Source organism: Doryrhamphus excisus, linkage group LG21 (genome assembly GCF_037039965.1).
Source record: "Doryrhamphus excisus strain RoL-2023G ecotype Guam linkage group LG21, RoL_Dexc_Guam_v1.1, whole genome shotgun sequence".
NCBI lineage: Eukaryota > Metazoa > Chordata > Actinopteri > Syngnathiformes > Syngnathidae > Doryrhamphus > Doryrhamphus excisus.
Window position 1 is genome coordinate 2,120,536 of NC_136377.1, and position 24,725 is coordinate 2,145,260.

A 24,725-nucleotide genomic window follows, 5' to 3' on the forward strand; every position below is an offset into this window, starting at 1 on the left:
GGAAAGGTCACCGTGCTCGCTGAATAGGCCGGAGACGGCGGAATGACGAAGAGAACCAAAGCATATGAAGTAGGAAAGAAAGGAAATATTATGAGGATATAAAGCCAGGGGTCTCAAACTCGCGGCCTGCGGTGCCGCTATATGAACCGAAATACACGACAAGACCAAAAGCTATGGAACTCTCTCCCCTCCCAAGTAAAAAAAAAAGCCCCCCCCACATCGAAAGCTTTAAGTCTCGTCTTAAAACCCATTTTTACTTGAATGTACTAAATGTACTGCAAAAAAGGTCAGTAAGGATAATTCATAATGGCGCCTACAGAGAACATAAAAATAATAATAATAATACATTTGATTTAAAAGCGCCTTTCAGGACATCCAAGGTCATACATACTAACTCTAAAAATGTAAAAAAACTTTGCTTTGGTTCCAATTTTCTACAATAAAATAAAATAAATAAAAAATCAAGAATAAAGAAAATCAATCAGTAATAAATAAATATAATAATAATAATAAAAACTTAAGAAACCACATATAGTTGGCGGGTAGACAAATGATTTTTTTCAGATTAAAATGAACAAAGCATTATTAGAGCCCTGTAGACATGACAAAACACGACTATAGTCACATTTATACTCTTTTTATTTACAACATATTGCGCAACTGCAGGGTCTTGAGACACATGCTAACTCGCAAACTAGAGAGCTAGCCACCTAAACGGTAGCCTTTGAGTTATTTCCTTTAAACTTAAATAGCCAAAAACTTACCACTTCCACACGGATAGGGAGGATAACTATTAACAGTTATTTAACCTTTAACATGAACATGAATCAAACGTAATAATTTTTTCTGGGTACATGATACCATACAGCATCCATATCAAACATTAAACTTTCATATCAAGGCGGGGGCCTCAAACTGGTGTCCTGTGGGCCACATTTGGCCCGCGGGCCGCGTGTTTGAGACCCATGGTGTAGGGTATAGCAGAAGCAAAAGCATTGAAGATAGTTTTTTTTATTTTATTTTTTTATTTATTTATTTATTTTTTGAAAACCTGATGCGGCCCGGCTTCACCCAGAACCTAGCTCCGGTGGCCCCCAGGTAAATTGAGTTTGAGACCCCTGCTATAAAGGATCATAAACTGTAAGCGCAAAGATAGAGGTGAGAATATTTCGAAAGAGGGATCCAATATAAGGGTATTAACTGGAGCGTAAGCAAGGGAAAGGGAAAGGGCAACAAGGCGTTTAGAAAATAATAAGTGCAAAATAGGATCAAATATGTCGTTACTTAACAAGTCATTGTGGAATCCAGCTGGACGGCGAAGCAAAGGAAGTGAGAGCAGAGCTAAAACGATGGAGTAAGGATTTGTTTTGGGTTATCGAGTAAGCCCGGTGTCTTCACAGCTCCGCCCTCCGGCTTGTCTGTCTCCACAGTGATCCTGAGTCCGTTCGGGCTGAACGGGACGCTGACCGGCCAGTCGTTCAAGATGTCGGACCCACCTACCAAGAAGCTGATTGAGGAGTGGAACCAGTTTTATCCCATCAGCCCCAGTGCCAAGAACGGTGTCACGGAGGACAAGGTGGAAGACATGGATTGGGAAGACGATTCTCTGGCCTCTGTAGAGGTCCTCGTCGGTGAGTGGCTTCTTTTTTGCACCAGAAATGTGACTAATTGGGCTATAATTAATTAGGTATGTTATATATTACATATTATATTCACTTGAAACTTTTAACTTTTACATTTGAGAGTCTGCTTGTAGCAGGGAATAATACATTATTTTTAGATGAATAAAAGTGAAGATTCATTTTTGTTAAGGTAATGGTAATGGTTGAATTTCATTTGAACGTGCATCAGATTACAATTGAATGCATCACATAATCAGTTCACAGTTCCACATGTCCAAAAGGAGTAGGAAGAAGCAAAGCTTATTAAATCCTACCCCTCCATCTGGTACTTTTACAATGGGTAACTGTTTCATTTGTTCACTTCCTGCTTTCCTAATAGATATATTTTTTATTTGATTTGATTAGATTTTTAATTTTATTTTATTTTTAATGTAATTTTAGTTTTAATTTTAATTATTTTGTGTTATTTTTAATTTAATTGAATTTAATTTTATTGTCACATACCAAAGTACATTCCAAAGTAAATCCTACCCCTCCATCTGGTACTTTTACAATCAGTAACCTAATATATATATATTTTTATTTGATTTTATTTTGAATTTTATTTTATTTTTAATGTAATTTTATTTTAAATTTTATTTTAAATTTTAATTATTTTTAATTTTAAATATTTTTAATTTTATTGTATTGTCACATACCAAAGTACATTCCAAAGTAAATCCTACCCCTCCATCTGGTACTTTTACAATCAGTAACCTAATATATATATTTTTTTATTTTATTTTATTTTTAATGTAATTTTATTTTAAATTTTATTTAAAATTTTAATTATTTTTAATTTAAATTATTTTATTTTATTGTCACATACCAAAGTACATTCCAAAGTAAATCCTATCCCTCCATCTGGTACTTTTACAATCAGTAACGGTTACATTTGTTCACTTCCTGCTTTCCATAATACAGTTTAGGGTTTTTTTTTTAATAATGTACCTTGTACCGGAGTACAAAGTGATATGAGCATCCAATGCCATAATGGGTACCATAGTAACTGTCAATATAGTGATATATATATATATAGCACATCATGACTGGTTCAAGACTCTTCATCTTCATCAAAACCACCACCATGAAGAGGAAAAATAATAATAAAATAAAGTAAAATAGGTTTTCACTGTCATCTTAAAGTCTGCGCCCAATATTATTTAGTCCTTTTCTAATTTACATATTTGTTGACTCAATTGACTATCTAAGACTATCTGTTATAAAATGTGTGTTCCCGCACAGGTGGGGTGCGGATGGTGTACCCAGCCTGCCTAGTACTGGTGCCCCAGTCAGACATCCCTGTTGCGGCCCCTGTGGGGTCCTCCTCCCACTGCACTGCCGTCTACGCCGGCGGTCACCAAGTGCTTGCATCCCAGCGAGAACCTGCCATGTCGTTGGTGACGCTCACCCCTCCCACGTCGCCTGAGGAGGTGCATACAGGTAGTTAAAAAAAAAAAAATAATAATAATCACTTGAACAATGTCCACGCTTGTCCTTAATATGAGTGTGTGGTATTTCGTCTCCGTAGTGGACTCTCAGTCCGCCCAGAAGTGGACCAAGATGCCTTCATCGTCAGACGCGTTCTACGTGGACAGAACCAGCCATCATGGAGGCAAGATTCCATGCCGACTTGCTAGCCGGGCGGTGGAGAGAGTCTGGCAAGAGTGCAATATCAACCACATCCAAAACAAGTAAGATTGTCCCCGCTCGGGACGCTCTCCTCGTCCATTTGTACGACGGCGGTGTTGATGGGCCACATGTCAAATGTGTTTTGTCTCAGACATGCGGCCCACGGGCCAAATGCGGCCCGCAGGACACTAGTTTGAGGCCCCCGCCTTGATATGAAAGTTTAATGTTTGATATGGATGCTGTATGGTATCATGTACCCAGAAAAAATTATTACGTTTGATTCATGTTCATGTTAAAGGTTAAATAACTGTTAATAGTTATCCTCCCTATCCGTGTGGAAGTGGTAAGTTTTTGGCTATTTAAGTTTAAAGGAAATAACTTGAAGGCTACCGTTTAGGTGGCTAGCTCTCTAGTTTGCATGTGTCTCAAGACCCTGCAGTTGCGCAATATGTTGTAAATAAAAAGAGTATAAATGTGACTATAGTCGTGTTTTGTCATGTCTACAGGGCTCTAATAATGCTTTGTTCATTTTAATCTGAAAAAAATCATTTGTCTACCCACCAACTATATGTGGTTTCTTAACTTTTTATTATTTGCCGTTTTATTATTATTATTATATTTATTTATTACTGATTGATTTTCTTTATTCTTGATTTGTTTATTTATTTTTCATCTTATTTTGTGTAGAAAAATAAAAAGTAAGATATTTGAGAACAGTGGAATGTTTTATCAGAGCTTTTCTTGTAGAAAATTGGAACCAAAGCGAAGTTTTTTTAATTTTTTTGTTTTTAAATAAATGCGTTTTTTTTTTTTTTTTTTTGGGAAAACCTGATGCGGCCCAGTCTCACCCAGACCCTAGCTCCAGTGGCCCCCAAGTAAATTGAGTATGAGACCCCTGTCCTACACTTTTTCAGTACTTTGGTTCCGGTTTTCCACACCAAAATATCTGATAAAACATTCCACTGTTCTCAAATATGTTAATTTTTATTTTTCTATACACAAAATAAGATAAAAAAATAAAATAAACAAATTAAGAATAAAGACAATAAATCAATCAATCAGTAATAAATAAGTAAAATAATAAAAAATAAAATAATAATAATAAAAATAAGAAATTATTATTATATGTATTACTGATTGATTGATTTTCTTTATTCTTGATTTGTTTATTTATTTTTCATCTTATTTTGTGTAGAAAAATAAAAATTAAGATATTTGAGAACAGTGGAATGTTTTATCAGAGCTTTTCTTGTACAAAATCGGAACCAAAGCACTGAAAAAAGTTTGTAAATTATTCTGTTTTTAATAAATGCGTTTTTTTGGGGGTGGGAAACCTGATGCGGCCCAGACCCTAGCTCCAGTGGCCCCCAGGTAAATTGAGTTTGAGACCCCTACTAATATAAACCACGTTGGAGCTAAATAGTAATTAATAAATCTTAGTAGACTATCTTAGTAGCAGTTACGCGCGGTCTTGTGTATCATTCACTATCAGTGATTGTGACACATTGGGAGCATCTCGGGTTGTGTTGCCCCCTGTGCGAGCGCAGAACGTCAGCAGTAGTTAGCTGTTAGCTTGTCACCCAAAAACGTTATTGCTCCGAGCGGGGTAATGAAGTCAGCGTCAGCAGGAAAGCATTTTCACCACAATACAATGCAATATTTGTATCGATTCTAAACCTCATGAACTGTTTTTCTTATGATTGTTTGCTTCTTTCCCAGGCGAAAATACTCCGCCGCAACCAATGGTACCTGTGAGGACGAGCGGACCGAACGAACGGGATCGTGGGATTTTGTTGAACCTTCCGAGAGGTCGTACTGCAGTTGTTCCAGGTGAGCGTCTCTCCCCGTTTCCCCATCACATGACCTGTCAAAAAGACTCTACTTCTCAAAAAGCAACGTTAATACGTTCTTTCATCCAGTCGGTGCTGGGAGATCCCAATAAGCGAGCTACCTGAACGACTGATTAATGAACCACTCTAATAGATGAGACCAAAAAAATTCTTCATTGGAAGCAGATATTTTTATGCATCGTGAACCCCATCGTGTGGAAAATCCTCTTGGCCACGTTGTGAGAGCTTGGGCATGATAATGTGTTGGAAGCTGTCCAGCAAACAACAAATAGAAAGCTCTAGTCCTGTTTGTTTACAATTGTGATAACCCACAGCAGGTTTTTTTTTTTTTACCCCCATTTACCAGAAATTCCGCACTGAAAATAAGACACGACCACACAATTTAAAGATAAAAATAAAAATTCTATACACATGTTGTAGCATATGGTATTTAGTACACAGAAAAACACTATAAACCAAGGGGTCTCAAACTCAATTTACCTGGGGGCCACTGGAGCTAGGGTCTGGGCAAAGGCTGGGGCCGCATCAGGTTTTCCAAAAAAAAAAACAAATACGCATTTATTAAAAACAGAAAAATATACAAACTTTTTCAGTGCTTTGGTTCCGATTTTCTACAATAAAATCTCTGATAAAACATTCCACTGTTCTCAAATATTTGATTTTTTATTTTTCTACACAAAATAAGATGAAAAATAAATAAACAAATCAAGAATAAAGAAAATCAATCAATCAGTAATAAATAAATAAATATAATAATAATAATAAAAACTTAAGAAACCACATATAGTTGGTGGGTAGACAAATGATTTTTTTCAGATTAAAATGAACAAAGCATTATTAGAGCCCTGTAGACATGACAAAACACGACTATAGTCACATTTATACTCTTTTTATTTACAACATATTGCGCAACTGCAGGGTCTTGAGACACATGCTAACTCGCAAACTAGAGAGCTAGCCACCTAAACGGTAGCCTTCAAGTTATTTCCTTTAAACTTAAATAGCCAAAAACTTACCACTTCCACACGGATAGCGAGGATAACTATTAACAGTTATTTAACCTTTAACATGAACATGAATCAAACGTAATAATTTTTTCTGGGTACATGATACCATACAGCATCCATATCAAACTTGCGCGGGCCGCACTAACATTAAACTTTCATATCAAGGCGGGGGGCTCAAACTAGTGTCCTGCGAAAACAGCTGTGATAGGCTCCAGCACCCCCGTGACCCTCGTGAGCATAAGCGGTAGAAAATGAAGGAATGAATGAACATTAGTAGAGCCCTCTAGACATGAACTAACACCCCTATAGTCAACTTTACACTCATATTCCCCAATATAGTAGACATAATGAGAGTTAGGGCTGCAAAGCGGTCGAGTGGTTAGCACGCAGACCTCACAGCTAGAAGACTAGTGTTCAATTCCACCTTCGGCCATCTCTGTGTGGAGTTTGCATGTTCTCCCCGTGCATGCATGGGTTTTCTCCGGTTTCCTCCCACATTTAAAAAAAAAAACATGCTAGGTTAATTAGCCACTCCAAATTGTCCATAGGTATGAATGTGAGTGTGAATGGTTGTTTGTCTATATGTGCCCTGTGATTGGCTGGCCACCAGTCCAGGGTGTTCAAGACAGCTGGGATAGGCTCCAGCACCCCCCCGTGACCCTCATGAGGATAAGCGGTAGAAAATGAATGAATGAGTTAACAATAGTAGAGCCCTCTAGACATGAACTAACACCCCTATAGTCAACTTTACACTCATATTCCCCAATATTGTAGACATAATTGATATATTTTCATCTTCTCTCCTCCAGACACAAATCGGTGAAGCAGCGAATAGGCGGGAATGCGGGCCCGGCTCAGTCGGCGGGCCAGGCCTCACAGACGCCTACCAAGCACAAAGCCGGAGGAGAGAAGCCGGACAAGAGCGACAAGCAGCAGAAAAGACCCCAGACTCCTTTCCATCACCGAAGCCTCACCAGCGACGACGCCGCCATTGAGAGCGACGCAACAGCCGGCCAGAGTCTGGCGATGAGGACCCAGGACGGGGGCAGGTTCTCGAGTATTCGCTCGGCGGATGTGACCGCCATTCAAAAGACGCCTCAACTCAGCAGCGGGGCGGTCGTCACGGGGCCGCTAGACCCCGCCAACTCCCCGCAACCCCCGCCTCTTAGCCCCCACCCGTGCGAGCGTAGCGAGGACTCCGGGGAGGGTATGAAGAACCCTTCCACCCCCAACAACCAACACTTTTACCAACCTCCCCCGGAGCCGTGCCTGGGCGGCGCGAAGGGCGGCGGCGAGGAGCCGGCGGGGCCAGAGGGTCTGAGCCAGCACTTCCCCTCACACCATCCGCCCCCTTCGTCTTATTCGGAGCCCAGTGAGCCCACGGTGTACACGGGCGCAGGGATCCACCCGGACGATGACGGCACTCACTCGCCGTGGAGGTTGTTCACGTTACCCCGCAGGAGGGAAGCAGAGATGCCCACGCCATTGCTGCCCGGGGACAGGTTTCGGGACGACGGGTTCGCCTCCCAGGACAACCTGGTCTCTGTGACTGAGTGAGTATCGCCCCTCAGGTTGGGAACCAATATGGAGCGCAAAGAATTAATCAGTTCTTTGAGTGTCCTGATTCGACAGCACAACGTTGAGAAGAATAACAGCATAAATGTCTCTGTTCTTCGTTAGACCAGTGGTGGTGTCCAAAGTGTGGCCCGCGGGCTACGGCTGTTACTTTATTTTTGCCCTTGCATCCTTTCATTTCTGCACCAAGTAGTACACCCCATTTGGCCTTAATTGTTTCAATGCACAATAAGTCAACAATCAATTGCAAAATAAGAGTATAATAAAAAGATTTTTTTCAATCAAAACAAGAAAATAACAAGAAAAGAAAATTGAAAAAAAAGTTTCCGATGCAAACAATAACAGAGAAAATAATTAAACTTGGGGGAAAAAAAATTAAAAAGTTTCCTATTGAAACAATAATACAGTATATAAAACTATAATAAGAAAAAATAATGTAAAAATGTTTCCAGTGGACAAAATAAGGCAAAAAAAAAGGATTTAAAAACGATACGGTATAGTCAAATAAAACGGGAAATGAAAGACTGTGAAAACAAAAGCATTTTCTGACTTTAGAAACTGCAGTCAACACAAATGCTAACGCTAAATAAATTTAGCAATAAGAGAAAATGATAAAACTTGGAAAAAAAAATTTAAAGTTTCCTACGGGAAAAATAAAACAGTATATCAAACTATAATAGGAAAAAATTATTAAATAAATTTAGCAATAACAGAGAAAATGATAAAACTTGGAAAAAAAATATAAAAAAATAAAAAATAATAAAATAAAAAAACAATAATACATATATATAAAACTATAATAGGAAAAAAAAAATAATAATGTAAAAAAGTTTCCAGTGGGCAAGATTTAAAAACGATAAGGTATAGTCAAATAAAATGGGAAATTAATCACTGAAAACAAAAGCATTTTCTTACTTTAGAAATTGCAGTCAACACAAATGTTATTGCTAAATAAATTTAGCAATAACAGAGAAAATTATTAAACTTGGAAAAAATAAATAAATAAAAAGTTTCCTATGGAAACAATAATACAGTATATGAAACTATAATAAGAAAAAAATAATGTAAAAAAGTTTCCAGTGGACAAAATAAGGCAAAAAAACAAGGATTTAAAAACAATACAATAAAATCAAATAAAACAGGAAATGAAAGACTGTGAAAACTAAAGCATTTTCTGACTTTAGAAACTGCAGTCAACACAAATGCTAACACTAAATAAATTTAGCAATAACAGAGAAAATGATAAAACTTGGGGAAAAAATTATAAAAAAAATAAATAAATAAAAAAAACAAAAAAAAACAATAATACATACATATAAAACTATAATAGGAAAAAATAAAAAAAATAATGTAAAAAAGTTTCCAGTGGGCAAAAAAAAAGGATTTAAAAACAATACGGTATAGTCAAATAAAATGGGAAATTAATCACTGAAAACAAAAGCATTTTCAGACTTTAGAAACTGCCTTCAACACAAATGCTAACGCTAACGCTAACTTATTATGCCCATCCCTGACACCCACACACACACACACACACACACACACACACAATGGCAGCCCGACTGCTTCAACTCTCCGAGACGCTCCCTTGCCTCACTCATACTGTACCTCTGCTTGGGAATGTTTAGCGTAGCGCTTAGCTGCACGCGGCATGTTAATCTCTTCCTGTGTGCCCTTTTTGACATCATACATCACCAATGTGCACGGCCATCACTACTCATTGATTCCCACGCCACGCAGCCAAGGGCACCCGAGCTCGGAGAGAGAGCGGGAGTAATGGCGGCTTTGATAAAGAGGAACTGCTGTTATAATGGAGTCCAAGGTACGGCCTATCGTACCGCTTGGAATGAGACACTTGCACCCTGAAGAAGCTGTGTCAAGTGAGGGGGGGGGTAATCAATGGAGCCGTGCGCTCCCAATGGGGGCCGAGTGCCTGGGTGGGCTTTCTCCCCTTTGCATTCCCTGCCATTCTCTTCCGAGGACAGCAATTAGACCACAAGTCCGAGACCCATTGGGAGCTTTTGATAAGCTATCTCGCAGCAACAAGCGATAAATGTGTCTTTAAGTGTATGAACAGTTTGCGCTTGAGTCACCATGTTCTGGTTAATCTGCTCGAAAAATGTCGTCGTCTGACAACAAACACCATGCAGACAGTTCCTGCTCCGATTCACATTCACAATAATTTACCACTTCCACACTGAATGGGAGTAGAGGCTTTTAGGTCGGGTAATGGTCTTTGAATTAGTCTTCTGAATGCCTTATCTTATCTATTATGTGGAAATATGGGCTAATAACTATAAAAGCAATCTTCACTCGCTAAATGTACTGCAAAAAAAGGCCAGTAAGGATAATTCATAATGCCGCCTACAGAGAACATACTAACTCCTTATTTCTAAAATCACAAATACTTCAACTTGCTGATATAGTTCATCTTCAAACAGCTAAAATAATAATGCATAAGGCTAACGCTAAATGTTAATGCTAAATTAATTTAGCAATAACAGAGAAAATGATACATTTGAAACGAACACTCATTGGCTGGCGTTATTCCCTCATCATGTCACTCACTGCCTTCCTCCCAGGGTGATGTCCACATCGAAATTCCCGCTGAAGGTGTCAGACGAGCGCGTTCTCATGTACCAGGCCAGGAGGAACCGGTACCTGGCCGCCGCCATCACCGACGGAGACCATGAGCCCGAGGTGGACCCCTACGCCTTTGAGGAAGGAGATGTGAAATTCACATTTTCCAACAAAAAGGACAAGACGGGCGGAGAGCGTGAGCCAGGAAAGAAACATAAGGTACAAGATATGGATTTTTTGTATTTTTTATTTTTTTATTATTATTATTTTTTTGTTTATGGTTTGTGTATTTCCCCATCAAATATTAAGATCAAGATTAAGATACGCCTTTATTTTGTCAGCAATGTCACTGTCATGTTTGGTGAGACTTGATCGCCACAACAACAGGCTTTTATTTCAGGTTTGATTGCGCTCGCAACAGACGCAATCATCCCTAACGCCAGCTGCCGTGTGTCTTTGCATCCCGTAACGCTCTGCCAAGGTTGAAAATTCTCCTTCTCCACGTGGATTTAAGCCCCCCCCCCACCCCGATTATGCAATTATGATGACTTAATAACAAATAGTAATATGTGTCGCAAAAAAAAAATCATCCGGTTGCGTTTGAGGTTTCGGGATTTTCTGACATGAAAAATGGAGGATTACTTGTGTATGCAGTATTACCGCTTCCCAGGGGACAGCTTTGTATTGATATTGCACAGTAATATGTCATTGGGATCGGTATCATATCATATATATAAAGAAATGTAAGTACAAGAGTATTGTATGTATGTGTGCTGTAATCGGTGGCTTTTTATTTCCTCTCATTAACCTTTTCTCTTTTCACTTTTCCCAACAGGGTGAAGATGGAGGATCAGGTCCATTAGATGGTAAGAATTTTTTTTTTATTTTCTTAAGTAACGTGTACATTTGCGTGATTTGGCTGCACCCTGGCCTTTGTTCACGTGTCAGGAATGGAACTTGGCTGTGACAACAGTCACAACTTTTATATTGTGTGGGAATATGGGCTAATAACTACAAAATCTTCACTCGCTATAAATGTACTGCAAAAAAGGCCAGTAAGGATAATTCATAATGCCACCTACAGAGAACATACTAACTCCTTATTTTACAAAAAAAATTATAAAAATGAAATAAAATACAATTTTATTTAATTTTATGTAATTGTATGTAATTTTATTTTATTTTATTTTATTTATTTTATCTTTGGTAACATAAGATATGCCTTTGTTCGTGTGACAAAAATAATAATAATAATAAAATTAAACAAAATACAATTTTATTTCATTTCATTTGATTTTATGTAATTTTATTTAATTCAGTTTTAATAAAAAAAATTAATTGGTATGCGACAAAAAATAAATAATAAAAATAAAATTAAATTACATAAAATTAAATAAAATTACATTTAAAAATTTAAATGATGTTAGGAAAGCAGGAAGTGAACAAATGTAATAGTTACTGATTGTAAAAGTACCAGATGGAGGGGTAGGATTTAATAAGCTTTGCTTCTTCCTACTCCTTTTGGACATGTGGAGCTGGGAACTGATTATGTGATGCATTCAATTGTAATCTGATGCATGTTCAAATGAAATTCAACCATTACCATTACCATTACCATTACATGACACATTTGTTGGACCACAGGAATGTCTGCCATTAAATTGCCAATCGGTTCTCAAGTCTACAATCTTTGCACGCAGATCCTCAGCGGGCAGCTGCTCAGAACCGCATGGCCTCGACAAGCCTGATCCACGAGACCGACCTGGTGGTGTCCATCAACGACCTGGACAACCTCTTCAATTCGGACGAAGACGAACTGGCGGTTAGTGAGACGTTGTCTCTGTTGGCTTGGCAAAATTTGCTACTTTCTATTTCACGTTTGTTACTCACCCACGCCTGTGAGGATTTAGAAAAGTGATTTGTCCCCCCCACCCCCAACCCCCACCCCCGTCCTTTACAGAGTAGTTCCAGACGACCGGCGAATGGAACGGAAGAGAAATTTGGCAGCAAGGAACCTAAGCCATCCACTTTAGACCCTGTGTCCTGTATCAGTACGTATTTTTTTTACTCTTTCTCTTCATGTTATTTCTGAGTATGCGTCAGCCTCATTTGGGGGGCGAGGGGGGCGTCGATCTAACCCTCAAACTGCATGATCCACCCACTTGTGCTCACATTAGCCATGTTTGTTGTCAGCTAACAATAGCGATTTGGCCAAGTTTTGCTACCAACGTTATCATATCGTCTAGGGCAGGGGTGGGCAAACTACGGCCCCGGGGGCCACATCCAGCCCGCCAAGTGTTGGAATACGGCCCGCCCAATCTTTCCGAAGTATTTCATTTAAACTCAACATACAACCTGGCATCATGGCCTGAGCCAACCTTTTGATGGTTTTATCAATTTCGGTTTTTTGACATGGTCTGTTGTTTACAAAGTGCTCCTGAAAAAAGGGACACAAGCACATAATAATAATAATAATTATTATTATTATTAGATTAGATTATTATAATTATTATTAGAACTATTATAATTATTATATTAATGCTAATTATTGTATTAATTATATATAATATTATTGTTATATTTGCATATTTTACATAATAATATAATAATTATTATTTAAATTTTATTGTAATTATTATAATATTTTAAAAATATTTAAATATAAAATAATAAATAATAATAGCAGATTGCATGACAATTTTACAGATACAATAATACCAGGTGGACTGTTATGTGTAAAATATATAGTACATTAAATAAATACATATAATGTATATAGTACATTAATAAAGTACATTTTTCATACTGCATACTAACCGTGTCGTGGCCGTCCGTCCGTCCGTCCGTCCGTCCACCCTTCCAGGCTCGGCAGACCTACACCAGATGTTTCCCACTCCTCCCTCCCTTGAGCAGCACATCATGGGCTACTCGCCCATGAACATGTGCAGCAAAGAGTACGGCAGCATGGAGCCCACCCCTGGTATGACCACGCTGGATGGAACCCAAACCCTTGGAGGTCACTTCAAGATCGAGGTGGAGGAGAGTTTCTGCAGCCCAAAGCCATCCGAGGTCAAGGTGAGTCTTCGGCGTGTTCATTAGCTTTAGCATATCACAGCTAATACCGCGAGAGGCGGGGTACACCCCGGACTGGTGGCTAGCCAATCACAGGGCACATATAGACAAACAACCATTCACACTCACATTCATACCTATGGGCAATTTGGAGTCGCTAATTAACCTAGCATGTTTTTGGAATGTGGGAGGAAACCGGAGTACCCGGAGAAAACCCACGCATGCACGGGGAGAACATGCAAACTCCACACAGAGATGACCGAGGGTGGAATTGAACCCTGGTCTCCTAGCCGTGCAGCTCCCGTCTTTCATCAGGAAAAAAAAAGGTTTAATAATCAGGAAAATAACATAGCTAAGTTTCAGGAAAATATCCGTTCCTGACTAAAAAATTGAGAAAACTGCTTTACAAATACATTTCAAGCATTAGAGACCTCTAAATTTGAAATAACACCCCTCTGTGCATCTTGCAGGACTATTCATTTGTGTACAAGCCAGAGCTTTGCCAGGCGTTTGTGGGCTGCTCCATGTTTGCACCGTTGAAGTCCCTGCCCAGCCAGTGTCTCCCGCCTATTAAGCTACCAGAGGATTGCGTCTACCGACCAAGCTGGACCATGGGCAGGGAGATGCTCAACCCCATGCCTGTCATGACCATCCTCAACAAAGACAGGTATGATGCTTTTTTTTTTTTTTTTTTTTATTTAATTAAAACTAAACCAAAGAAAGCATTTATTGAGGTCACATAGACCCTTCCTGGTTAGACGACCTTGAAAGTGTTTGATGGGATGAGGTAGTTCTTCCATAACCATCTCTTTAAAGCAGGGGTCTCAAACTCAATTTACTTGGGGAGCCACTGGAGCTAGGGTCTGGGTGACACTGGGCCGCATCAGGTTTTCCAAAAAAACCCCAAAAAAAACGCATTTATTAAAAACAAAAAAATTTGGTTCCAATTTTCTACAAGAAAAGCTCTGATAAAACATTCCACTGATCTCAAATATCTTACTTTTTATTTTTCTACACAAAATAAGATGAAAAATAAATAAACAAATCAAGAATAAAGAAAATCAATCAATCAGTAATAAATAAATAAATATAATAATAATAAAAGGGCAAATAATTAAAAATTAAGAAACCACATATAGTTGGTGGGTAGACAAATGATTTTTTTCAGATTAAAATGAACAAAGCATTATTAGAGCCCTGTAGACATGACAAAACACGACTATAGTCACATTTATACTCTTTTTATTTACAACATATTGCGCAACTGCAGGGTCTTGAGACACATGCTAACTCGCAAACTAGAGAGCTAGCCACCTAAACGGTAGCCTTCAAGTTATTTCCTTTCAACTTAAATAGCCAAAAACTTACCACTTCCACACGGATAGGGAGGACAACTATTAACAGTTATTTAACCTTTAACATGAACATTAATCAAACGTAATAATTTTTTCTGGGTACATGATACCATACAGCATCCATATCAAACGCCGCACTAACATTAAACTTTCATATCAAGGCGGGGGCCTCAAACTTGTGTCCTGCGGGCCACATTTGGCATTGATTTGCACGTTAAAGGTGGAAAAATAGTACAGTACAGAAGCTCTGGATTTCAGACGATTCGGTTTTTGCACACTAAACACTGACTAAGACTGGACCGACACCAGTCGGTGACTCAGTCCCCCGCAAGGAATGGCAAGTGGTTCCTTTCCGGTCGGGAAGCTATAGATAGATTCCGGCAAGGGAGTCCTTGAATCATCACAATTGCGTGTGTATGTGGTTTATTTGTTCATAGAACCGACGCAAAAATGATGAATGAGGCGATGATGCGTTCGAGTGCACCGCGTATTTCCGAGCGTTACGCGAATGTGTGCTTTTGAAACTATAGTTGTTCTCAGTGTCTCGCGGTGGCCTCGTTGGAATCGTTCATACACTGGTCGGTCATGTCGACGACGTTTCCCGGGAACGCCGGATCATGCCATGTACACACACACACACACACACATGCACACACACACGTCAGGCAAATGATGAACATGAACTTTGTCGCTCATTTTGACTTTGACTTTGACACTCAGCCAGTCGGGCGTCTTTGTGACAGAAACCCGCTGCCATCTGTGCCAACAACACCCCCCCCCACGCACAATCATCCCAATTTCAAAATCACTCGCATAGAGCGAGATATTAATGCTGATATTTGTATTTATATAAATGCCACCGAGCGTGACTGTATGTTAATTGCTTATTTCCAACTCACGGTATAGCAAATAGTTTTCTAATCTGCATTTGTTTGCCCTCAAAATCGGTATCTTCCCCGCCTCTTGTTATTTTTTTCCAAGGCGTTTTGCCTCCTGAGCCGCTGCAAGGAAATTAGAGTCAAAAAGATGTGTTGTTTTTAAACACTCGTTATCACTGCAAAGGTTCAATAGGCCTGAGTTTGTAGTAGTGCGTTTTTTAGTAGCTATGTGCTGTGTATTTAACAGACGATCCTTCCATACGGATGCCGTTTGTAAATTAGGAAATGCCAAATGTGGCCCGCAGGACACTTGTTTGAGGCCCCCGCCTTGATATGAAAGTTTAATTTTAGTGTGGCCCTGCGCAAGTTTGATATGGATGCTGTATGGTATCATGTACCCAGAAAAAATTATTACGTTTGATTCATGTTCATGTTAAAGGTTAAATAACTGTTAATAGTTATCCTCCCTATCCGTGTGGAAGTGGTAAGTTTTTGGCTATTTAAGTTTAAAGGAAATAACTTGAAGGCTACCGTTTAGGTCGCTAGCTCTCTAGTTTGCGAGTTAGCATGTGTCCCAAGACCCTGCAGTTGCGCAATATGTTGTAAATAAAAAGAGTATAAATGTGACTATAGTCGTGTTTTGTCATGTCTACAGGGCTCTAATAATGCTTTGTTCATTTTAATCTGAAAAAAATCATTTGTCTACCCACCAACTACATGTGGTTTCTTAAGTTTTTATTATTTGCCCTTTTATTATTATTATTATATTTATTTATTACTGATTGATTGATTTTATTTATTCTTGATTTATTTATTTTTCATCTTATTTTGTGTAGAAAAATAAAAAGTAAGATATTTGAGAACAGTGGAATGTTTTATCAGAGCTTTTCTTGTAGAAAATTGGAACCAAAGCAAAGTTTAAAAAAAAAAAATTTTTTAATAAATGCATTTTTTTTTTTTTTTGGAAAACCTGATGCGGCCCAGTCTCACCCAGACCCTAGCTAACCACTCGACCGCCATGCCGCCCTAAAAGTCAAAACTTAGAAAGTTAGTTTGTAGAGAAAGTTCTATTACGGGAATAAAGTTAAAATAGGAGCATAAGGTCATAATATCACACGAAATTGATTTTTTTTAAAGAAAGTTGAAATATTACAGTATATATTATAATAATCTCTGTTCTACTTGTGTATCAATGCTGTTATACATGAGGCTCTGATTATGACGCTTTAATTGGAGTGCATTGGTGTGTTACATTGAGTGGTGCTGAGAGGGAGGAAGGGAGTGAGGGAGCGAGGGAGCGAGGGAGGGAGGGAGGAAGCGATGCGTGCACTTGGAACAACTTGGCCAATGTCCAAACAATCCCGACTAACAATCTTCTAACAACGCGTCCGCGCCGCCTCCGAGACCTCGTCCCGTCGTGAACGTGCCCTGGCTGCAGGGGCTGGAAAGTAATGCAGGGACTTCCTCCGGTTGGGCCAGTGCCAGGTGTTGTTGCTCACATACAGCTCCGGGGGGGGGGGGCGGACGGCGGCGTGATGAGCTCCAACTGCTTCCTCACGGTAGCGAGCCAGCCTAAAAATAAGCCCATACCTCATCGAGTCTGTTCGGATTTTGGACCTACCGCCTCGTGCCGCAGCGCTCTGGCCCGTTTCTTTTTCATCCAAGAATCCTCCAAAAATTTAAAATTGAATTAGAAATCACTCACTCACCTTGCATTTGACTCCGTTTTGTTTCTGAAGGATGATGAAGATTAAGTATTTATGCCAGGTTCGGAACTCCGGCATCAATGCCAGAATAACGCTCTGCTTTTGTGGACGAGCGGACAAAATGATGTCGTCTAATTTAATAACGCAAAACTACGCAAAACTCAGAAAAGTCTGATTAAGCTTTTTTGTTTGCGTCATAAGGAATGTGCAACTTTTTTTTGCATATTTTTTGCATGCTACAATGCTAAAATACAGCTTTTACCATTATTAGAGCCCTGTAGACATCAAATAACACCCCTATGGTCACCTTTACACTTGTATTACCCAATATAGTAGACATAATAATACTATATAAGCAGTTTTAGACATCTTTTAGACATTTTTGGCGGATCCCAAAAACAGCACTTGAAAGTTTTCCTATGGATTCACTGCGCTGCTGCAATGACGTCAGCTTCCCTCTGGGTTCTGGGCCCTCTGCCTCCCTCTGGTGGACATATAGGACGGCATTGCAGCACCATCCAATATTTTCTATGCATTATAATGAAATGGTTTTCTCAAACGAAAGGAATTTTAAGTTGCTGTGTGATGAATTTAATGTTTTAACTCCAATTTCCAATGGATTAATTGGCTCCTGTAAAATAATAATACGATATGCGCAATTTTTAGCCATCTGTGGCGGCCCAAATGTATTTTTGGCGGACCCCAAAAACAGCACTTGAAAGTTTTCCTATGGATTCGCTGCGGTGCTGCAATGACGTCAGCTTCCCTCTGGGTTTTGGGCTCTTGGCCCTCTGGCTCCCTCTGGTGGACATATACACAGCATTGCAGCACCATCCGATATTTTCTATGCGTTACAATGAAATGGCTTTCTCAAACGAAATGAATTTTAAGTTGCTGTGTGATGAATTTAATGTTTTAACTCCAATTTCCAATGGATTGATTGGCTCCTGTAAAATAATAATACGATATACGCAATTTTTAGCCATCTGTGGCGGCCCAAATGTATTTTTGGTGGGCCCCAAAAACAGCACTTGAAAGTTTTCCTATGGATTCACTGCGGTGCTGCAATGACGTCAGCTTCCCTTTGGGTTCTGGGCTCTGGGCCCTCTGGCTCCCTCTGGTGGACATATACACAGCATTGCTGCACCATCCGATATTTTCTATGCGTTACAATGAAATGGCTTTCTTAAACGAAAGGAATTTTAAGTTGCTGTGTGATGAATTTAATGTTTTAACTCCAATTTCCAATGGATTGATTGGCTCCTGTCAAATAACAATATGATATTAGCAATTTTAGACATCTGTGGCGGCCCAAATGTATTTTTGGCGGGCCCCCCACAAATAATTGAATGTACGGGAAACACTACTCAAATTCTGGTTGATTAATATTTTTTCCGCTATGGAAAAATTGCATTATTTCATTGAAAACAAAAACATTGTCTTTTCTTCCACCAGTAACATCCCAAGCGTGGGCAGCACTCTGGACCAGGACTACAGCCAGGCCTACACCCCTCAAACTCACACCCCCTTCATGTCCAACAGCGCCCCACCAAGCAACAGTGGAACCGGCATCCTGCCCTCGCCGGCCACGCCGCGTTTCTCGGCCCCCACCCCGCGTACGCCGCGCACCCCGCGCACGCCCCGAGGCCCCTCCAGCGTCCAGGGCTCACTCAAGTACGAGAATTCGGACCTGTACTCGCCAGCCTCCACCGCCTCCACCTGCAGACCGCTCAACTCGGTGGAGCCGGCCACCGTTCCTTCCATCCCCGAGGCTCACAGCCTCTACGTCACTCTCATCCTGTCCGAGTCGGTGATGAACCTCTTCAAGGACTGCAACTTTGACAGCTGCTGCATCTGCGTCTGCAACATGAACATCAAAGGAGCAGATGTGGGGGTCTACCTCAGCGACCCCGTCGGCGAGGCCCAGGAACCCTGCAGCTGCGGCTTCAGCGCCGTGGTCAACCGCCGCTACGGCAACGGCTCGGGACTCTTTGTGGAGGACGAGCTGGATATCATCGGCCGGGGGACGGACACCAGCCGCGAGGCGGAAAGGCGCTTTGAGGAGCTCCGCCTCTCCTCGCTGGACAGAACCAGCATCTGGAGGGGAGACCACGTCCCGGATGAGCTCATTCTTCTCCTGCAGGACCAGTGCACGAACCCCTTTTCGCCTATTTCGGGCCTGGATGACGTAGTGGCACACGGACTGAAGGGTGGCCCCGCGCCCCCCTGCGTTCGGGTGGAGGAGAGGGACTTTCACAGTGACTGCTACATGGCCTTGGAGCACGGCAGGCAGTTCATGGACAACATGTCAGGGGGCAAGGTGGATGAGGGGCTGGTCAAAAGCACTTGTCTGCACCACTGGTCTAAACAAAACGGTAAGAACTAATCGCAGATCATTATCTTGAGTTAATCTACGGTAAAAAAAAATTAACTACGATTGTTTAAATACTACAATGACGAAACGATGGCTCTTTGGCAGGAGTCGATCACGAGCTATCAGTGCACACACATGCTTGTCAACCCATTGGAAGTTGCAGGTCAGCACTTGAAAGTTTTGCTATGGATTCAATGCGGTGCTGCAATGACGTCAGCTTCCCTCTGGGTTTTTGGGCTCTGGGCCCTCTGGCTCCCTCTGGTGGACATACACAGCATTGCAGCACCATCCAATATTTTCTATGCGTTGCAATGAAATGGTTTTATTCAAACGAAAGGAGAGTTTTAAGTTGCTGTGTGATGAATTTAATGTTTTAACTCCAATTTCCAATGGATTGATTGGCTCCTGTTAAATAATAATACGATATAAGCAATTTTAGACATCTGTGGCGGCCCAAATGTATTTTTGGCGGGCCCCCCACAAATAATTGAATGTATGGGAAACACTTTTTACTCAAATCCTGGTTAATTAATATTTTTTCCGCTATGGAAAAATTGCATTATTTCATTGTAAACATTGTCACATGAACAAAAACATTGTCTTTTCTTCCACCAGTAACATCCCAAGCGTGGGCAGCACTCTGGACCAGGACTACAGCCAATCCAATATTTTCTATGCGTTACAATGAAATGGTTTTCTCAAACAAAAGGAATTTCAAGTTGCTGTGTGATGAATTTAATGTTTTAACTCCAATTTCAAATGGGTTGATTGGCTCCTGTCAAAATACAGAGTAATTGGTCCTCACAGACTAATGCGCACCACAATATGGCACTTTTTGACGTGGACACATCGGGCTTACACGCCGGAATTCACGGCAATTCTTAAATGAAACTTTTTGATTTTTTTTTTTCCTAAGCATTTCCTATATTCATGTGTTTTGCAGCAGTGGACGTGAGTGCGCTGTGTTCTCAGGACGTTCTCAGAGTGTTGATGTCTCTTCAGCCCGTACTCCAAGACGCTATCCAGAAAAAAAGGACGGTGCGGTCGTGGGGCGTTCAGGGCCCTCTCACCTGGCAGCAGTTTCACAAGATGGCCGGACGGGGCTCATACGGTAAATCTGGAGCTTTTTCCTGCTGTGATTCTGATATCGTTTGGTCTTTGAAAGATCAAAGTTTATGATTAGTGATGGATACTTTTGGTTTCGCCGTGCTGACATTTAGAATCGATGTGCCAAATTGCGTCGTGACCTTCCAATCGGATGCACTACAGGGATTAAAAAAAAAAAAAAAAGAACGGAAGCTACTCAATTGTTACACTCGCTCACTTGTTTTCTCTCTGCTTCCTGCTTGCAGGCACCGACGAGTCCCCCGAGCCCCTCCCCATCCCCACCTTCCTGGTGGGTTACGAGTACGACTGCGTCGTGCTGTCCCCTTTCGGTCTACCCTACTGGGAGAAACTGTTGCTGGATCCCTTCGGTTCCCAGCGGGACGTCGGGTATTTGGTGGTGTGTCCCGACAACGAAGCTCTCCTCAGCGGTGCCAAGAGCCTCTTCAGAGACCTCACAGCCGTCTATGAGGTACGGCAGGCTGGCGCGGCGCCGGTGTTTGGACCGGCCAAATAATCGTTGATGTGCTCGGACTTACCAGTAAAATGGCAGTCATGAATGAATGAATGAATGAACATTAGTAGAGCCCTCTAAACATTACCTAACACCCCTATAGTCAACTTTACACTCATATTCCCCAATATAGTAGACATAATGAGAGTAAGGGCTGCACGGCGGTTGAGTGGTTAGCGCGCAGACCTCACAGCTAGGAGAACCGAGTTCAATCCCACCCTCGGTCATCTCTGTGTGGCGTTTGCATGTTCTCCCCGTGCATGCGTGGGTTTTCTCCGGGTACTCCGGTTTCCTCCCACATTCAAAAAAAAACATGCTAGGTTAATTAGCGACTCCAAATTGTCCATAGGTATGAATGTGAGTGTGAATGGTTGTTTGTCTATATGTGCCCTGTGATTGGCTGGCCACCAGTCCAGAGTGTAACCCGCCTCTCGCCCCCAAAGACAGCTGGGATAGGCTCCAGCACCCCCACGACCCTCGTGAGGATAAGCGGTAGAAAATGAATGAATGAATGAATTCCTGTTTTGTGGTTGAATACGGCCACAAAATATATTAATATTAATAGTACAAAAATTATGATACCATATCATGATATAGTAAAGGAAATATTGCACTCTGTGAAGTTGTGGAATTGCCGTTTGTGACACGTATTTTCTTGCAGGCCATTCATCCTGTCTGTCAAACATTTGCAGCATTTCTTGAAATGAATTCTTTATTTTTAGACTATTAGCCACGGGTTAGTCGGCGACTCCAAATTGTCCATAGGTATGAATGTGAGTGTGAATGGTTGTTTGTCTATATGTGCCCTGTGATTGGCTGGCCACCAGTCCAGGGTTTACCCCGCCTCTCGCCCGAAGACAGCTGGGATAGGCTCCAGCACCCCCGCGACCCTCAGTAGAAAATGAATGAATGAATGTCCAATAAAAATATTTTATTCCATAGGTGTGAATGACACATATTTTCTTGCAGGCCATTCATATTGTCTGTCAAACATTTGCAGCATTTCTTGAAATGAATTCTTTATTTTTAGACTATTAGCCGCTGGTTAATTGGCGACTCCAAATTGTCCATAGGTATGAATGTGAGTGTGAATGGTTGTTTGTCTATATGTGCCCTGTGATTGGCTGGCCACCAGTCCGGGGGTGTACCCCGCCTCTCGCATGAAGACGGCTGGGATAGGCTCCAGCGTGACCCTCGTGAGGATAAGTGGTAGAAAATGAATAAATGAATGAATGTTAAAGAGCCACTGCTGTTGCCTATTGTATATAGCATGTATATCTATCTATATTATGTATATCTACACTTTTCCACAGTCGTGTCGACTGGGCCAGCATCGGCCCATTTCCAAAGGCTACCCTGACGGCATAGTCCTCGTCGGCGGCAGCGGAGCCAAAAGCCTCGCCGACGAGCCAGTCAGCGATTGGTTCCTGAAGGCTGCCAGCGGCAACAACGATGCCTTCACAAAGCTCAAACTCTATGCACAAGTGTGCCGCCACAACCTCGGTGAGTATCGCCAATCTGCCGCTTTTTTTTTTTTTTTTTTTATTTTGTTCCGCGTCTGTTGCTCATTTCGCCGGGCTTTGCTCGCTCACTCTTGACCCCCACCGCGAAGCCGAGACGAGTCGAAAATGTGCTGAACAAATGTCGAGAGCGTTCAACGGGAGCAGCTCTTATCCGATCAAAGCAAGTGTATAATATTACTAATCCAGTAATGTAGCCATCTTTTTTTTTTTTGTTTGTTTTTGTTTTAGCTCCCTACCTCGCATCACAACCATTGGATAGTTCCCTCCTGACGCAGCCGGCTCCCTCGTCGTCATCGTCGTCGTCCAACCAGTCATCCTCTGCCCCCGGCTCTGTCGGCCACCAGGGTGCGATGCACGGCTCCTCGGTCTCCAACAGCAACATCGGGTCTGGAAGCGGCTCGGTCTCGTCCAACAGCCTGGTGATGACATCATCTGGGCAGTCTGGCAGCGGGATGCAGTCTGCCAAGGCCGGCTCCTTTGCCCCCTTTGCAAGCGTGGGCGGCCAAAACCAGGGAGGCGGCCCTCAAAGTGGACAGCCGGGACAGCAGGCGGGGAACCAGAATAGTACCACCTCGGGGGACAACTCCAACAGCCAGAGCCAGCCCCCCACAGAACCCCCAGAAAGGTACAACCGGTCACACTAACAGTTTTTTCTTCATATGGACTTCTGGTTTCTGTCATGCCCACAGCACTTTGGAACGGGACAAGGTCGGCGTGCCCACAGATGGCGAGTCCCACGCCGTCACGTACCCACCTGCCATTGTTGTTTACATTGTGGATCCCTTTAGCTACGAGGAGTCTGAAGGCGGGCCGGGCCCGGCGCCGGCCCACTCGAGCGTGTGGACGCTTGGGTTGTTACGTTGCTACCTTGAGATGCTTCAGTTGCTTCCCGCACATATCCGCAACTCCATTTTTTTACAGGTGAGACAACTTCCTGATTATCCTGTGTGATCGTATACTCAGGCGTGTATACTCGGGGTATAAAAGAGACGCTTTTTTTTTTACATACGCGGGTATAAAAATATGACAGTGGGGGTGGTAGAGCTCATGGTTTATAGTCCAGGGGTCTCAAACTCAATTTACCTGGGGGCCACCGGAGCTAGGTTCTGGGTGAAGCCGGGCCGCATCAGGTTTTCAAAATAAAACCAAAAGTCATTTGTTAAAAACTGGGAAAAAAAATCAATAAAAAATTGCTTCTGCTATACCCTACACTTTTTCAGTACTTTGGTTCCGGTTTTCCACACCAAATAATTAAAAAACATTTAAAAAAATATTATATATATATATATATATACGTATATATATGTATATCACTATATTGACTGTTACTATGGTACCCATTATGTCATTGTATGGTCATATCATATGTGACAAAAAATAAATATATAAATAATAATAAAAAAAAAATCTGATAAAACATTCCACTGTTGTCAAATATCTTAATTTTTATTTTTTTAAATATTTTTTAATAAAACAAATTAATTAAAAATTTGTTTAAAAATAATAATAATATATATCACTATATTGACACTTACTATGGTACCCATTATGTCATTGTATGGTCATATCATACATGACAAAAAATAAATAAATAAATGAATAATTAATTAAAAAAATATATTTTTTAATAAAAAAATAATTAAAAAACATTAATATATATATGTCACTATATTGACTGTTACTATGGTACCCATTATGTCATTGTATGGTCATATCATACGTGACCAAAAAATAAATACATAAATAAATAATAAATAAAAAAATTTAATAAAATTTTTTTATTAAAAAAAATAATTAAAAAACATTTTAAAAAATAATAATATATATCACTATATTGACGGTTGCTATGGTACCCATTATGTCATTGTATGGTCATATCACCTTGTACTTTGGT

At 40.8% G+C, this 24,725-nt stretch overlaps 1 protein-coding gene across 2 annotated transcripts in view; it reads left to right on the forward strand.

The window, feature by feature from the left end:
• The window catches only part of med13a (mediator complex subunit 13a), an 84,389-nt gene that overhangs the window by 50,284 nt on the left and 9,380 nt on the right, over positions 1-24,725 (forward strand). For both annotated transcript variants that reach the window (XM_078788011.1, XM_078788010.1), the window contains exons 6-22: positions 1,431-1,631; positions 2,907-3,104; positions 3,193-3,355; positions 5,013-5,123; positions 6,960-7,703; positions 10,308-10,524; positions 11,141-11,171; positions 12,006-12,127; positions 12,266-12,356; positions 13,169-13,380; positions 13,848-14,044; positions 18,772-19,691; positions 20,634-20,801; positions 21,043-21,266; positions 22,622-22,811; positions 23,060-23,456; positions 23,521-23,752. In XM_078788011.1, the coding sequence (XP_078644137.1) occupies positions 1,431-1,631; positions 2,907-3,104; positions 3,193-3,355; positions 5,013-5,123; positions 6,960-7,703; positions 10,308-10,524; positions 11,141-11,171; positions 12,006-12,127; positions 12,266-12,356; positions 13,169-13,380; positions 13,848-14,044; positions 18,772-19,691; positions 20,634-20,801; positions 21,043-21,266; positions 22,622-22,811; positions 23,060-23,456; positions 23,521-23,752 (4,418 nt within the window). The remainder of the gene's footprint in view (positions 1-1,430; positions 1,632-2,906; positions 3,105-3,192; positions 3,356-5,012; positions 5,124-6,959; positions 7,704-10,307; positions 10,525-11,140; positions 11,172-12,005; positions 12,128-12,265; positions 12,357-13,168; positions 13,381-13,847; positions 14,045-18,771; positions 19,692-20,633; positions 20,802-21,042; positions 21,267-22,621; positions 22,812-23,059; positions 23,457-23,520; positions 23,753-24,725) is intronic.